The following is a 15,580-nucleotide window of genomic DNA, read 5'->3' on the forward strand; positions in this document are numbered from 1 at the left end:
TCCTCCTCCATGCTTCACGGTGGGAACCAGGTATGTAGAGTCCATCCGCTCTGTTTGAGAGCTGCAACTTTTTAATTTTTTTGGCAGAGTATGGCGACGAAAAAAACTAGTTTTTATTAAAAAAAAAACATTTTTACTGTGTGATAGCAGTAAAACCTTAAAAAAACAAACAAAAAAACAATATAAATCTGGTATCGCTGTAATTGCACCGACCCAAAGAATAAAGCCGCCTTATCACTTATACTGCACAGAAAATGGCGCAAAAATAAGAACTATTCTTGTGCTGCTGACTATTTGTTCATTCTGCCTCCCAGAAATCGGAGTAAGGTCGACCCACTGAGCACTTACATCAGGGTTTTCGTGTAAATTCCCCAAAACCGCCCATGGGCGTGGGGAGCAGTGAATATTAATTTTCCTTAATAGCCGGCACACTGTACCGCAGCTCAGCTCCTGCTGCTGCTCTGCGGTGTGTGTGTCTGCTATTTAAAGTCAATGAATATTCTATACAACCCACTCCTATGGGTTGTAGTGAATATTTATGAACTTTAATAGCGCGCACACTGTACCGCAGCGCGGCTCCTGCAGCAGCCGGCGGTCAGTGTACCCGCTATTAAAGTCCATGAATATTCACTACAACCCATGGGAGGGGTTGTAGAAAATATTCATGGACTTTAATAGCAGGCACGCTGACCGCCGGCTGCTGCAGGAGCTGCGCTGCGGTTCAGTGTGCACGCTATTAGAGAATCAATGGTCACTGCTCCCCACGCACACAGTCCAGGCGTGGGGAGCAGTGACTCTGCCGGCACAGCATCTCACAGTGTGAGGGCGCATGGCGTCATCGCCATGCGTGTCTCACACTGAGATCAGTGCTGGCTGCTGAGGAGGACATGGCACTGGAACACAGGGAAGAAAGGTGAGTAGGACTAGTGTTTATTTTTTTGTTTGCAGCATGGGATGGGGGATGCCAAGCATACCAGGAAGAAGCATGAGGGGGGACCATGCATAACAGGAAGACGGATGAGAGGGACTATGCACAACAGGAAGAAGGATGAGGGGGACCATGCATACCAGAAAGAAGGATCAGGGGGACCATACATCCCAGGATGAAGAATGAGGGAGACCATACATACCAGGAAGAAGGATGAGAGAGACCATACATACCAGGAAGAGGGATGAGGGGGACCATACATAGCAGGAAGAGGGATGAGGGATGAAGGGTGCCATGCATACCAGGAAGAGGGATGAGGGGGGCCATGCATATCAGAATGGGGATGAGGGGTGCCATGCATACCAGGATGGTGGATTGGGGTGCCATGCATACCAGGATGGCAGATTGGGGTGCCATGCATACCAGGATGGGGATGAGGGGTGCAGTGCGTACCAGGATGGTGATGAGTGCCACGTATAACAGGAAGAAAGGGCCATAAATACTAGGATGGAGGATATTAACAGGATTGGGGAGCATTACCCCAATACTAGTGTCAGCAGCCGACCCCCTCCCCCATAACAGTGCATCATAACCACATTTCTTGCTTACATTTTTTTTTCTAATTTCCTCCTTTAAAACCTAGGTGCATCTTATGGTCCGGTGCGTCTTATAGTCCGAAAAATACGGTAATTTCTTTTAAAACAAATGTTTATTGTGTTAAAAATATAACAGAATGTGTCTTATGCTTTTTGTATGTTTTTTTCTTTATACAAGAATTGTTGATGTAAATTTTCTTTTGAAACATTTTAATATCTGCTTTTATTCTGGAGTTTTTCTTGTAGTATAGGATAGCTTAAGGCCAGAAATAAACTCCTTGAAACACTGTACATGGAGACTTTGGTATCAAATAACTCTTGTCTTCGTGTTCTTACAAACAAGCTTTCATAAATGCCTCAAACTTCTGTGTGTGAATCAAACCTGAGATGTAACGTGATAGAAGATGACAGTCCGGAGAAGATGGGAAACATGTAGACAGCCGGTGGTGATGTAGTCAGTGACGGACTCTGGCCAAATATGTTTCTAGAGCTGTAGTAGAAGGTCGTCCTCATCATGGAGTAGTTATTTCTCATGTCACGTATAATGAATATCTCCTGCAGTATTGCTAATGTCGATTTCAGTGTCTGTAAATGAGATGAGAATTAGCAATAAGGAAGATGAGTTTATGAAAAACATTTTCAGCTGTGGACTGCAAGAAAGAAACTGCTTGTTGTCTGTGGCCTAAAATATATAGGTTTTATTACAAGACGTAAAGATGAAAACTAAATACTGTAAAATAATAAATCTCATATGTTTATCTTAATATCTCCAGTAATTGTATTTATTACACTGGATTTTTATGATGTTACATCTGTTCATCTTCTTATTCAGGTCTCTACAATATAGGTTCCTATCAGTGAAGATCTTCTATATAAGAGAATTTTCCAGATTTACCAATCAAAGATGGATATGGACAGAGACAAGATGGCGGAGAGGATATTACACCTCACCCTAGAGATCCTCTTCCGGCTTACAGGGGAGGTGAGAGATTCTGATGACGTCTCATTACATCATTCTCATCTATGGGAATAACAGATGGAGAGGACTCTGGATATGTTTGTAGTGAGATTTATTAATGTGTCTCTCCATAACCAGGATTACACAGTAGTGAAGAAGACCTCTAGTGAACACTGTCAGGACTCTGTGCCTGAGGGATGGGGAAGACCCTTGAGCCCAATCACGGGGCCTCCACCTCATTCCCTGATGCATGAGGACATCAATGACAAGAAGATCCTAGAACTCACCTACAAGATGATTGAGCTGCTGACTGGAGAGGTGACACTCCTGGGAATGCTGGGACTTTATACAGTAACGCTATGAAGGGATCGAGGGCATGACGGTATCATTGTGTGTGACAGGTTCCTATAAGGTGTCAGGATGTTGCCGTCTACTTCTCCTTGGAGGAGTGGGAGTATTTAGAAGGACACAAAGATGTGTACAAGGACGTCAGTATGGAGGTTCCCCAGCTTCTCACATCACCAGGTAAGAGACACACGGCCTATTATCTGTATGTAAAGAATTAATTCAGTCCCTATATGTGTTTACTCCAGATCCATCCAGTAAGAGGACAATGCCAGAGAGATGTCCACATCTTCTTCTTCCACAGGACTGTAAACAGAAAGATCCCAAGATTCCTCAGGATCATCAGGTAGATGGAGAGAAGGTGTCATGAGATCTCCCCTACAATGTGTAGACCGCTGTGAAGGTCTTTTGTTCAGTCTTGTTTTATCCACCTGAATTATATGGTTTATACTTGTGTAATGAGAAAGGTGGAAATAGCAGGATTAGAGCTGATTATTAGTGATGAGCAAGCACTAAAATTCTTGGGTACTCGTAGGGTTTTTCCTCAATTTTGGAAGCCGTTGGACTCACTGCATACCCTATAACTGTGTAGCAGGCCCTCACCTTTCTAATGGGAACATGTTGTTATTGTAGCCCAGCTGTATGTGTCTTTAAATTTAGTAGGGTTTTTCCTAAATTTTGGCAGCCGTTGGACTCGTTACATACCCGGGTCAGGTCGAGCAAATTAGAACGCTTGAGTGCTCGGTCTGAGTAACTAGCCCAATGTAAGTCTATGGGAAACGCGAGCATTTTTCCGGAGACCTCTCCCCCCCCCCCCCCCCCCCTCCCCCCTCCCCTTTCCCGTTGGTCTGCAGAGGGCCTAAAACTTGTCCAAATTGACGGGATCAGTGCTCAAATGACATGGGAACAGCATGGGGAAGACCCCTGGAAGCATCTCTGACTCCCAGGTCACTGCTGTCAACAATGTTGTCAGAGGTATTACGCCACTTTTACCGATTCACAATAAAACATACAAAAACTAAACCAAAATGGATTTTCCTGGGAATATGTTAAGGAACATCCCTTCCAGGGTAATGACTTGTATATAAGGCAAAATAAATATACAAAAACAAAAATGCTCCTCCACTCCTTGGGCTGTTTTCACACATAGCGTTTTTGATGCTTTTTTGCACTTTTGCATTGCTTTCAACAGTGAAAAATGCATTCACCGGGAAAGGTCATTTTAACATTTTACAACCTTATCTGGCCATGTGGTGTGTGAGATATCATCAGACACATCCTGTTTCATTTATGAAGGAGGGACTCTGAAAGTCACAAACACTATTTTTATAGGGCCATCAAGCGGCCCTTACTGTTTTTAAAGGGTCAGCAGTCGGCTATGCTTTGTTGTTCCCATTATTAAAGAGTGGGTCTCCTATACTGTTATTGCATATGCAGTGACTGCAAGGGCTGCCAAAAATTTGGACGCACCCCAATACTCCTTTGAAGAGACATAGAGGAGGATCTCAGTTAAAAAAAAATGTTCCCATTATAAAGGAGTGGGTCACCTATAGTGGTAATGCCCATGCAGAGACTGAAAGGGCTGCCAAAATTTTGGAAAAACTCCAGTAACAATTTAAAGACACATACGGTGGGTACAGAAAGTATTCAGATCCCTTTTAAATTTTTCACTCTTTGTTTCATTGCAGCCATTTGGTAAATTCTAAAAAGTTCATTTTTTTCTCATTAATGTACACTCTGCATCCCATCTTGACTGAAAAAAACAGAAAAGTAGAAAGTTTGCAAATTTATTAAAAAAGAAAAACTGAAATATCACATGGTCATAAGTATTCAGACCCTTTGCTCAGTATTGAGTAGAAGCACCCTTTTGAGCTAGTACAGCCATGAGTCTTCTTGGGAATGATGCAACAAGTTTTTCACACCTGGATTTGGGGATCCTCTGCCATTCTTCCTTGCAGATCCTCTCCAGTTCCGTCAGGTTGGATGGCGAACGTTGGTGGACAGCCATTTTCAGGTCTCTCCAGAGATGCTCAATTGGGTTTAGGTCAGGGCTCTGGCTGGGCCAGTCAAGAATGGTCACAGATTTGTTCTGAAGCCACTCCTTTGTTATTTTATCTGTGTGCTTAGGGTCATTGTCTTGTTGGAAGGTGAACCTTCGGCCAAGTCTGAGGTCCAGAGCACTCTGGAAGAGGTTTTCATCCAGTGTCATTTGACCCCCGGCTGCAGCCGGTGCTGGCAGCAACCGGGAGTCTCTGTCTTCTGCGTTCCACGGTGGATGCAAGGCTGTGGGCGAGGTTAACCCCACCCCCCCCACCCCCCCTGCGTCACACCCGGCATCAACCACGCGCTCTGCCTCTCCCCATTCATTTGGAAATTGTGCAGTGGATGCTGAGTGTGACGGGGGGGGGGAACCCCGCCCACAACCCAGCAGCCACCGCAGGGACCCCAGCGCTGAGTCACTCCTCACTTGTCGTGACGTCAGCGCGGGGTCACGTAATGCCAGGGAGCGGCCAAGGATAGCGCCGCTCATAGGCAGTATCTGTAACGTAAGCTAATTACAAAAATCCTTAGGGGCCCGGGGGAATACATTGGGTGGCAGGGGGAGTAATAAAAAGTACTGGACAACTTCTTTAATGCTGGTACTCAACAACTGCCCTCTTCTGCTCATAAATCCTTTACATCATCTGCAATGTACAGTTCCAATGCGTCGGGACATCGCACAGCAGTCGGGAAGCTGCAAAGCTGCTGACGCACAGCAAGGGCAGTGGAAGCTGTAGCTGACTTTCTAAAATGGGTACAAAGGCGGCGTACTTTGACAAGCAGATCCGGGTAGGTTTTGAGAAACCGCTGAACCACGAGGTTAAGCACATGTGCCAGGCATGGTGCGTGTGTGAGATCACCTCGCTTCAGAGCCGCTACCAGGTTTCAGCCATTGGCACACATGACCATGCCTGGCTGCAGGGTCAGCGGTGTCAGCCACAGATCTGCCTGCTCTTTCAGACCTGTCCACAACTCTCCAGTGTTGTGCGGTTTGTCATCTAAGCATATTGGCTTCAGCACAGCCTGTTGCCGCTTGGCCGAGGCTGTGCTGCAGTGCTTCCAGCTTGTGACTGATGTGGTAATTTCGGAGATGGAGGCCGAAGAGGTGGAGGTGCAGGAGCTGTAGAATGTGGGGGCAACCCTGATTGACCCAAGGCTCACAATTTTCGGTGTTGGGAGGACGTGTTCCATCCCAAGGTCCTCCTGGGTCCCGGCTTCCACTATGTTTAACCCAGTGTGCCGTCAGCGAGATGTACCGTCCCTGTCCACAAGCACTTGTCCACGTGTCCGTGGTTAGGTGGACTTTCCCAGTAACTGCGTTGTTGAGGGCACGCCTAATGTTGTGGAACACGTGCTCGTGTAATGCGGGGACGGCACACCGGGAGAAATAGTGGTGGCTGGGGACCAAGTACCAAGGAACGGCCGCCGCCACCAGGTTGCGGAAAGCTTCCGTCTCCACGAGCCTAAAAGGCAAAATTTCGAGCGCAAGCATTCGCGAAATGTGTGTATTTAGTACTGTGGCCTGTGGGGCTTTGGCTGCTTATTTGCCCTTGCGTTCCAAGGACTGGGATGGGGACAACTGAACGCTGAGCTGGCACAAGGACATAGACGAGCTAGTTGAGAGTGATCAACAACACGAGCAGGGCGGGAGGCGTCCTTGCATGCGCCATGGACAGGGGATTGGTGTGCACGAACAACAGCGGAAGAAGCTGTGGTGTCACCCGCAGATACTGTTTCTGGACCCTGGGGTTCGGCCCACTTAGTCGGGTGCTTTGCTGCCATTTGCCTGATCATGCTGGTGGTGGTCATGCTGGTAGTTTTGCTACCCCTGCTGATGCTGGCCTGGCAGGTGGTGCAAATGGCCTTTTTGGGGAGATCTACAGAGTCTTTAAAAAACAACCAGATTCGGGAAGACCTAACAGTTGTACTGGCAACTTCCGTTGTGTTGGCGTTACCAGGAACGCTTTCCCGCCTTTTGTCTGTGGCCACCACACTGTTTCTTCCTGCCTGTTGTGGTGCTACGCCTCCCTCCCCCTGTGTGCTGCTGTCCTAGCTCTGCATGTCACCTTGCCATGTTGGGTCAGTTATTATATCATCCACCACCTCGTCTTCCATTTTCGCACCCTGGTCCTCCTCCTGACTTTCTGGCCATTGTGTCTCATCATCAGCCACCTTTTGCAACAGTTATTGCACTTTCCCACTGTTGCCTTTGTGTGACTGTGGCTGGTCAAATATTTGGGCATCGCTACGCGTGTTCTTCTCTTGAAGCTGGTCGGGCGAGAGGCCCAAATCTACAAATGGAAAAGTGAACAGCTCTTCGGAGTGTCCAAGTGTGGGATCAGTTGTCTCTGGGCACTCGGCATGGTGGGAGGAAGGAAGATCAGGGTGAGGAATATGCGGTCCAGACTCTCGGCTACTGAGACTTGACCGTGTCGAAGACGTCCACTTTCCCGTCCCTTGCCCGTTTTAAATGGAGGACAATATTTTCCACGTTCACGAGAAATGCTTGATTTTGGAACTCAGTTATATGTGATACGTCTGACAGAGAACCACGGTTTTAAATAGCAGGCCTGTAGTTTACTAATACTATTCTTCACAGAGACCTAGTGTAAATAGCTTGACCGACATACTGCAACGAAATGGAAAAGGAGACCAATATTTTCCACGTTCAGTTCAAATTTCTGGATTTATATAGCTGTAATATGGAAAAGATCTGGCTGTATTCTGCAATGTTATTTTGGCTGTTGGAGCTGAAAAGAGGACATCGGTAAATTTTGAAGCTTTTTTTTTAAGCTTTTTTCACTGTTTTCAGAACATTAACAATAAGAACATGGAAGAGTCCAGGAGCCATTTGGTGAGCTGCATATCCTGCTACATGTTCACAGACTTGCCAGTGGAAAAGCCAGACTTCACATGCCAGAAATGCAAGCTTGTGTCCCTGTTGGAGGAAAAGTTGCGAAATCTAGAAGAGAGGTTAACTACCTTGAAAATCATTAAGGAAGGTGAAGAGTTCTTAGACAGAGCAGAATTATCTCTTCATGATTCAGAAAGAGAAGAAATTCGAACTGCACCTGACGAAACAGAGGAATGGAAGCATGTGACCCACAGAAGCAGGAGGATCGAGAGGCAGTCAGCACCCATACTGCTCAGGAACCAGTACCAGGCTCTCACACAGGAGAACCATGAAGAAATACAGCAAGATAAGACTTTGCCAGCAATGAATAACCTTGTAAGCCCTCAGAATCCTCCTGGATGGAGAAAGAAGAATGTTGTGAAGAAAAAACGGAGAGTGGTGGTCATGGGGGATTCCCTGTTGAAAGGAACAGAGGCCGCTATCTGCAGACCAGACATAACCTCAAGAGAAATGTGCTGTCTTCCAGGAGCAAAAATTAAAGATGTGTCTGACAGGATATCAAGACTCTTCAGACCTACAGATCACTACCCATTCCTGCTAATACATGTGGGGACAAATGACACCGCAAGAAAGGACCTGGAAACCATCTGCAGTGACTTTGAAGACTTAGGCAAGAAAGTGAAAGAATTGGGAGCGCAGGTGGTCTTCTCATCCATCCTTCCAGTGGATGGCCATGGAACAATGAGGTGGAATAAGATTCTACAGGTGAACAACTGGCTACGTCGATGGTGCCGTCAACAAGGATTTGGATTTCTGGATCACGGAATGAATTACCTATACGATGGACTACTTGCTAGAGATGGGGTGCACCTTACGAAGACTGGAAAACATGTATTTGGAAGTCGCCTTGCTACACTCATCAGAAGAGCTTTAAACTAGAACAATGTGGGAAGGGAAGCAAAAGGCCAGAAAAAGCCATACAGCTGACAAATACTATTGAGATCTCTGCTACTGGAAGTGGAAAAGAAGAACAAAGACAAAAAAATCTAAATAATAAAAATATGGGAGGAAGAGAAACCAATCACAAACTAAAATGTTTTTATACAAATGCACAAAGCATGGGCAACAAACAAGGAGAATTGGAACTACTAATGCAGGAAAAGGAATATGATGTCATTGGAATCACTGAAACTTGGTGGGACGATACACATGATTGGAATAAAAGGCTAAAAGGATACAACTTATTTGCAAGAAACAGACTTGATAAACGAGGAGGAGGTGTTGCATTGTATGTTAGAAAAGCGTATATCTGCACAGAGATTGAAGCTTCAGAGACTGGGAGTTCTGTGGAAACTGTTTGGGTAAGAATACAAGGAGAGAACAACGGAAAGGACACCATTGTAGGCATTTACTACAGGCCACCTGGGCAAGCTGAAGATATGGATGAACTCTTTATGTATCAAATGACCAAGTTCTCCAAAAAATATGACGTAGTGGTCATGGGAGATTTCAACTATCCAGACATTTGTTGGGAATCTCTCTCAAGTAAAACGAACAGGTCAAGCAAATTCTTATCCTCTCTTGCTGACAACTTTATCTTCCAAAAGGTAGGGGAGAAAACAAGGGGATCTGCTACTTTGGATCTAATCCTTATAAACAGGGAGGAAATGGTTGAGGAGGTAAAGGTGGCTGGGACCCTAGGAGGCAGCGATCATGCTATTATAGAATTTTGGATAACTAGAGGAGGAAGACATGTGAAGACTCAAACTTCAAGGTTAGATTTTAGAAAGGCAGATTTTAAGAGACTCAGAAAGAGAATAGGAGGGATCCAATGGCTGGATGTCCTTAAGGACAAAAATGTCCAGGAAGGATGGGAAATTTTTAAAAATGAGATTCTCAAAGCACAATCGTTAACAATCCCGAAAAGTAGGAAGAATGGGAAGCATTTAAGGAAACCAGGATGGATGAACACAGAACTTAAACACATGCTAAAAAGAAAGAAAGAAATGTTTATTAAATGGAAAGAGGGAGGCATATCTAAAGAAGATTATAATGCAGTCTGCAGATCCTGCAGGGCACGTATCAGGTTAGCTAAAGCTGACAATGAATTAAGGCTTGCAAGAGATGTCAAAAGCAATAAAAAAGGATTTTGGGGGTATGTCAAAAGTAAAAGAAAAGTCAAAGATGCTATAGGATTTTTACAGGATGAAAATGGAGAAATGGTAAGAGAGGATGTTGAGAAGGCCGAACTTTTTAATTCCTATTTTGCATCTGTTTTCTCTCAGAAAGAAAATGTAACATCAACTGATCTTCACTGTCCTTTTAAAGGAATAGAGGAATCCAAGTTATCAGTAAACAGAAAGATTGTGAGGGAATATTTAGCTAACATAAATGAGTTCAAGTCTCCAGGTCCAGATGAATTACACCCCAGAGTACTGAAGGAGATTGTAGAAGAAATTTTAGAACCACTCTCCATAATCTTTGAAAATTCTTGGAGAACAGGAGAAGTCCCAGAAGACTGGAGAAGAGCAAATGTTGTTCCTATCTTCAAAAAGGGGAAGAAGGTGGACCCAGGGAACTATAGGCCGGTGAGTCTGACTTCTATACCAGGAAAGATCTTTGAACAATTTATTAAACAACATGTATGTAAGTACATGGATAAGAATGAAGTGATTAACCAGAGTCAGCATGGGTTTGTAACTAACAAGTCATGTCAGACTAACTTAATTTCCTTCTATGACAGAATCACTGACTGGGTGGATCAGGGAAATGCTGTAGATATAGTATATCTTGACTTCAGCAAAGCATTTGACAAAGTATCTCACATCATCCTTATTGAAAAAATGACCAAGTATGCAATGGACCAGGCAACTGTTAGGTGGATTCATAACTGGCTTAGTGATCGGACTCAAAGGGTGGTTGTAAATGGCTTCACATCCAGCTGGATGAATGACTCAAGTGGGGTACCACAGGGCTCCGTCCTGGGACCTGTATTGTTCAACATCTTTATCAATGATTTAGATGAAGGAATTGAGGGTAAACTGATTAAATTTGCTGATGACACAAAGCTATGAGGGATAGCTAATACTAGAGAAGAGAGAGAGAGGATTCAAAAAGACCTAAATAAACTGGAGCAGTGGGCAGCAACCAACAGAATGGTTTTTAACAGGGAAAAATGCAAAGTACTACATCTGGGCAATAAAAATGAAAAAAGCATATACAGAATGGGAGGAATAGAGCTAAGCAACAGTACATGTGAAAAAGACTTAGGTATACTAATAGATCATAGACTGAACATGAGTCAACAGTGTGATGCAGCAGCAAAAAAGGCAAATACAATTCTGGGATGTATTAACAGAAGCATACAGTCTAGATCACGTGAAGTCATTATCGGTCTTTACTCCTCTTTGGTCAGACCTCATCTGGAATACTGTGTACAGTTTTGGGCACCACATTTTAAAAAAGACATAGACAAACTGGAGCAAGTTCAGAGAAGAGCGACCAGAATGGTGACTGGTCTGCAAACCATGTCCTATGAGGAACGGTTGCAGGATTTGGGAATGTTTAGCTTGCAAAAAAGAAGACTGAGAGGAGACTTAATAGCTGTCTACAAATATGTCAAGGGCTGTCACATTGTAGAAGGATCATCTTTATTCTCATTTGCACAAGGAAAGACTAGAAGCAATGGGATGAAACTAAATGGGAGGAGACACAGATTAGATATTAGAAAAACTTTTTGACAGTTAGGGTGATTAATGAGTGGAACAGGCTGCCACGAGAGGTGGTGAGTTCCCCTTCAATGGACATCTTCAAACAGAGGCTGGACAGACATCTGTCTGAGATGATCTAGTGAATCCTGCTTTGAGCAGGGGGTTGGACCAGATGACCCAGGAGGTCCCTTCCAACTCTACCATTCTATGATTCTATGAAATGGAGCAGAAAAATGGTGTACTCTGTATTCCTTTTGAAGCAAATAACCAGGATTAAGATAAAAAAAAATTGCCCTGGCCCCTGATATCTGGGGTTATGTCTACAAATATCTATAAGAACAGCAGCAGCAGACAGAACATACAATGGACCCTCTTGTGCTGTATCCTGCATTGCAGTCTGCCACATACACTACCTGCCTGCCTAACTCCTGCTTTCACCACTGAATATATGCAGCTGGGTTAGTCCTCAGAAGGACTGTTAGTTCAGATGGGGATATATATATATATATACATACATACATACAGGGTGGTCCAAAAGTAGGTGGAGAGAAAGTGTAATAAGCTTATGAAGGGGGAGAATTATCAAACAAAATCCAATAATCCAGTAATTTTAGATAACATTATGGGGAGTGATGAAGCTTCTTTTAAATTATCCGGCCATATTAACAGACATAATTGTATTTACTGGTATAATGAAAACATGTATTTAACATTAAAGCAACAACTAAATGAGCCTGGTGTCAATGTTTGGGGTGGTATTTCAAGTTTTGCTGTTTTAGGACCAATATTTTTTGATGGAACAGTCACAGGAGATAAGTATCTCAAAATTCTAATGAATCAAGTTGTTCCCCAGTTATAGCAACAGCCTAATTCAAATAACCTTTATTTCCAACAAGATGGGGCCCCTCCACTTTATTCAAGAGTAGTCCGCGAGTATCTTGATGAAACATTTCCTAATAAATGGATTGGCCGAAGAGGCCCACTTGATTGGCTGGCACGTTCACCAGACTTGACCCCAATGGATTTTTTCTTTTGGGGAGTACTCAAGGACAAAGTTTATAGTCGAAAACCAAAAAGTGTCAGTGATTTGAAAAATTACGTAAGAGATGCATTTCAAGAAATTAATACCCAAAGAGACTTGTGCAAAAAGGTTTGTCGAAGCGTAAGAGGCAGACTTCAAAGCTGTGCAAATTGTAATGGAAAAGTTTGAGCACCTGCGTTGATAAAATTTAAGGGCTTTTGTATTATTGTTCAGAATAAAATTTCATTGTCAATGTTATGCTTGTGTTAGTAAATATAATTTTATATATAAATCAAAATAAGTGTTATTATTTTCTGGCCACCTACTTTTGGACCACCCTGTATATATACAGTACAGACCAAAAGTTTGGACACACCTTCTCATTTAAAGATTTTTCTGTATTTTCATGACTATGAAAATTGTACATTCACACTGAAGGCATCAAAACTATGAATTAACACATGTGGACTTATATACTTAACAAAAAAGTGTGAAACAACTGAAAATATGTCTTATATTCTAGGTTCTTCAAAGTAGCCACCTTTTGCTTTGATGACTGCTTTGCACACTCTTGGCATTCTCTTGATGAGCTTCAAGAGGTAGTCACCAGAAATGGTCTTCCAACAATCTTGAAGGAGTTCCCAGAGATGCTTAGCACTTGTTGGCCCTTTTGCCTTCACTCTGCGGTCCCACTCACCCCAAACGATCTCGATTGGGTTCAGGTCTGGTGACTGTGGAGGCCAGGTCATCTGGCTTAGCACCCCATCACTCTCCTTCTTGGTCAAATAGCCCTTACACAGCCTGGAGGTGTGTTTGGGGTCATTGTCCTGTTGAAAAATAAATGATGGTCCAACTAAACGCAAACTGGATGGAATAGCATGCCGCTGCATGATGCTGTGGTAGCCATGCTGGTTCAGTATGCCTTCAATTTTGAATAAATCCCCAACAGTGTCACCAGCAAAGCACCCCCACACCTTCACACCTCCTCCTCCATGCTTCACGGTGGGAACCAGGCATGTAGAGTCCATCCGTTCACCTTCTCTGCGTCGCACAAAGACACGGTGTTTGGAACCAAAGATCTCAAATTTGGACTCATCAGACCAAAGCACAGATTTCCACTGGTCTAATGTCCATTCCTTGTGTTCCTTAGCCCAAACAAGTCTCTTCTGCTTGTTGCCTGTCCTTAGCAGTGGTTTCCTAGCAGCTATTTTACCATGAAGGCCTGCTGCACAAAGTCTCCTCTTAACAGTTGTTGAAGAGATGTGTCTGCTGCTAGAACTCTGTGTGGCATTGACCTGGTCTCTAATCTGAGCTGCTGTTAACCTGCGATTTCTGAGGCTGGTGACTCAGATAAACTTATCCTCAGAAGCTGAGGTGACTCTTGGTCTTCCTTTCCTGGGACGGTCCTCATGTGAGCCAGTTTCTTTGTAGCGCTTGATGGTTTTTGCAACTGCACTTGGGGACACTTTCAAAGTTTTCCCAATTTTTCGCACTGACTGACCTTCATTTCTTAAAGTAATGATGGCCACTCACTTTTCTTTACTTAGCTGCTTTTTTCTTGCCATAATACAAATTCTAACAGTCTATTCAGTAGGACTATCAGCTGTGTATCCACCAGACTTCTGCACAACACAACTGATGGTCCAACTCAATTTATAAGGCAAGAAATCCCACTTATTAAACCTGACAGGGCACACCTGTGAAGTGAAAACCATTTCCGGTGACTACCTCTTGAAGCTCATCAAGAGAATGCCAAGAGTGTGCAAAGCAGTCATCAAAGCAAAAGGTGGCTACTTTGAAGAACCTACAATATAAGACATATTTTCAGTTGTTTCACACTTTTTTAAGTATATAATTCCACATGTGTTAATTCATAGCTTTGATGCCTTCAGTGTGAATGTACAATTTTAATAGTCATGAAAATACAGAAAAATCTTTAAATGAGAAGGTGTGTCCAAACTTTTGGTCTGTACTGCTCTCCCTACTCTGCCTGGTTCCAGGGTAGACTGTGATGAGCATAGCGGCACCTGGTCTTATATAGACCCGATGTTTGGCCAGCCAATCACTGTAATGCCCACAACCAACATGGCTACGGCATTACAGTGCGTGGCAAGCAATCCCTGCATGTTCATTGGCTCTCTAAAGAGCGCCAAACATACAGGAAGGGGACCCGAGTCGTCCCCCCCCCGAGCAATCCAGAAATACTCACCGAGCTTGTCGAGCACCGAACGGTGGCGAGCACGTTCGCTCATCACTACTGATTATAGATGTGACTTCTCCATCTGTCTGTGACTTGTTCAATATTTGTTTCAGGGTGAAGATCTGACCCATATTAATATTACAGACACATACATGAGGGGTGATAAGCAGTGTAAAGAGGAGATTCCTACATATGACTACCCAGGTGAGTAGTAACCACTAAATACAGAGAAGTCACAGATTCTCCTCAATCACCGGCTGTGGCTGCTTTATCGGTTGTGTAGCCCGGCGATATCACAATCATGTGATCACCATTTTGCATCTAGACCACAACATTCTCCTTCACAAATTACTGTTCAAATTACTTTGGGCATTGAAACCCCTTTTCTATAGAACTTACAACCTGGAAGATCCACCCACCAACTGAAATTAGAAGATACTGACACTTACCTGCCCAGATCTGTAAGCTACAAATCCAATGACCGCATACGCAGAATGTGCTGACAAGTTAGAAAATCACTTGAAGAAAATTATTATGATGGGCCTGTAAGAGAAAGTGGAGGGTAATGATGCTGTTAGTTTCCTAGAACCCTGATATCTTTTTAGATGTATCTGCCTTCTCTCCCTTCTCTACTTGGCTTTTATGATCGACAACATTAAACATGCAGTGAGGGCCAAGTGTGAATTTCTGTACAATAACAACAGTTTCCCTTTATCCTGACTTTTCGATTTCTTTTTAAACCAAATAATTTCAAACAGGATTGCGATAAACTATACAAAAAACATTACACCTGTGCCATGATATATCTCTAAGCTGTGTGTGGCTGATGGCTATAATATACATTTATTAATGCCTATAGTAGATGTATTGGCATGGCTCGAGCCCTGGTTTCATGGATTCATTCCATGTAATATATTATATTATCAAT

General features: G+C 43.6%; 1 protein-coding gene across 1 annotated transcript in view; it reads left to right on the forward strand.

Moving 5' to 3' along the window:
- The window catches only part of LOC141174421 (uncharacterized), a 41,829-nt gene that overhangs the window by 13,480 nt on the left and 12,769 nt on the right, over window positions 1-15,580 (forward strand). Inside the window, exons 2-6 of the mRNA XM_073659336.1 lie at window positions 2,357-2,506; window positions 2,621-2,800; window positions 2,884-3,007; window positions 3,076-3,173; window positions 14,766-14,856. Of these exons, the coding sequence (XP_073515437.1) occupies window positions 2,429-2,506; window positions 2,621-2,800; window positions 2,884-3,007; window positions 3,076-3,173; window positions 14,766-14,856 (571 nt within the window). The 5' untranslated portion in view covers window positions 2,357-2,428. The remainder of the gene's footprint in view (window positions 1-2,356; window positions 2,507-2,620; window positions 2,801-2,883; window positions 3,008-3,075; window positions 3,174-14,765; window positions 14,857-15,580) is intronic.

Source organism: Phyllobates terribilis, unplaced genomic scaffold, assembly GCF_046119375.1.
Source record: "Phyllobates terribilis strain yellow unplaced genomic scaffold, ASM4611937v1 Scaffold_13__5_contigs__length_258822181, whole genome shotgun sequence".
NCBI lineage: Eukaryota > Metazoa > Chordata > Amphibia > Anura > Dendrobatidae > Phyllobates > Phyllobates terribilis.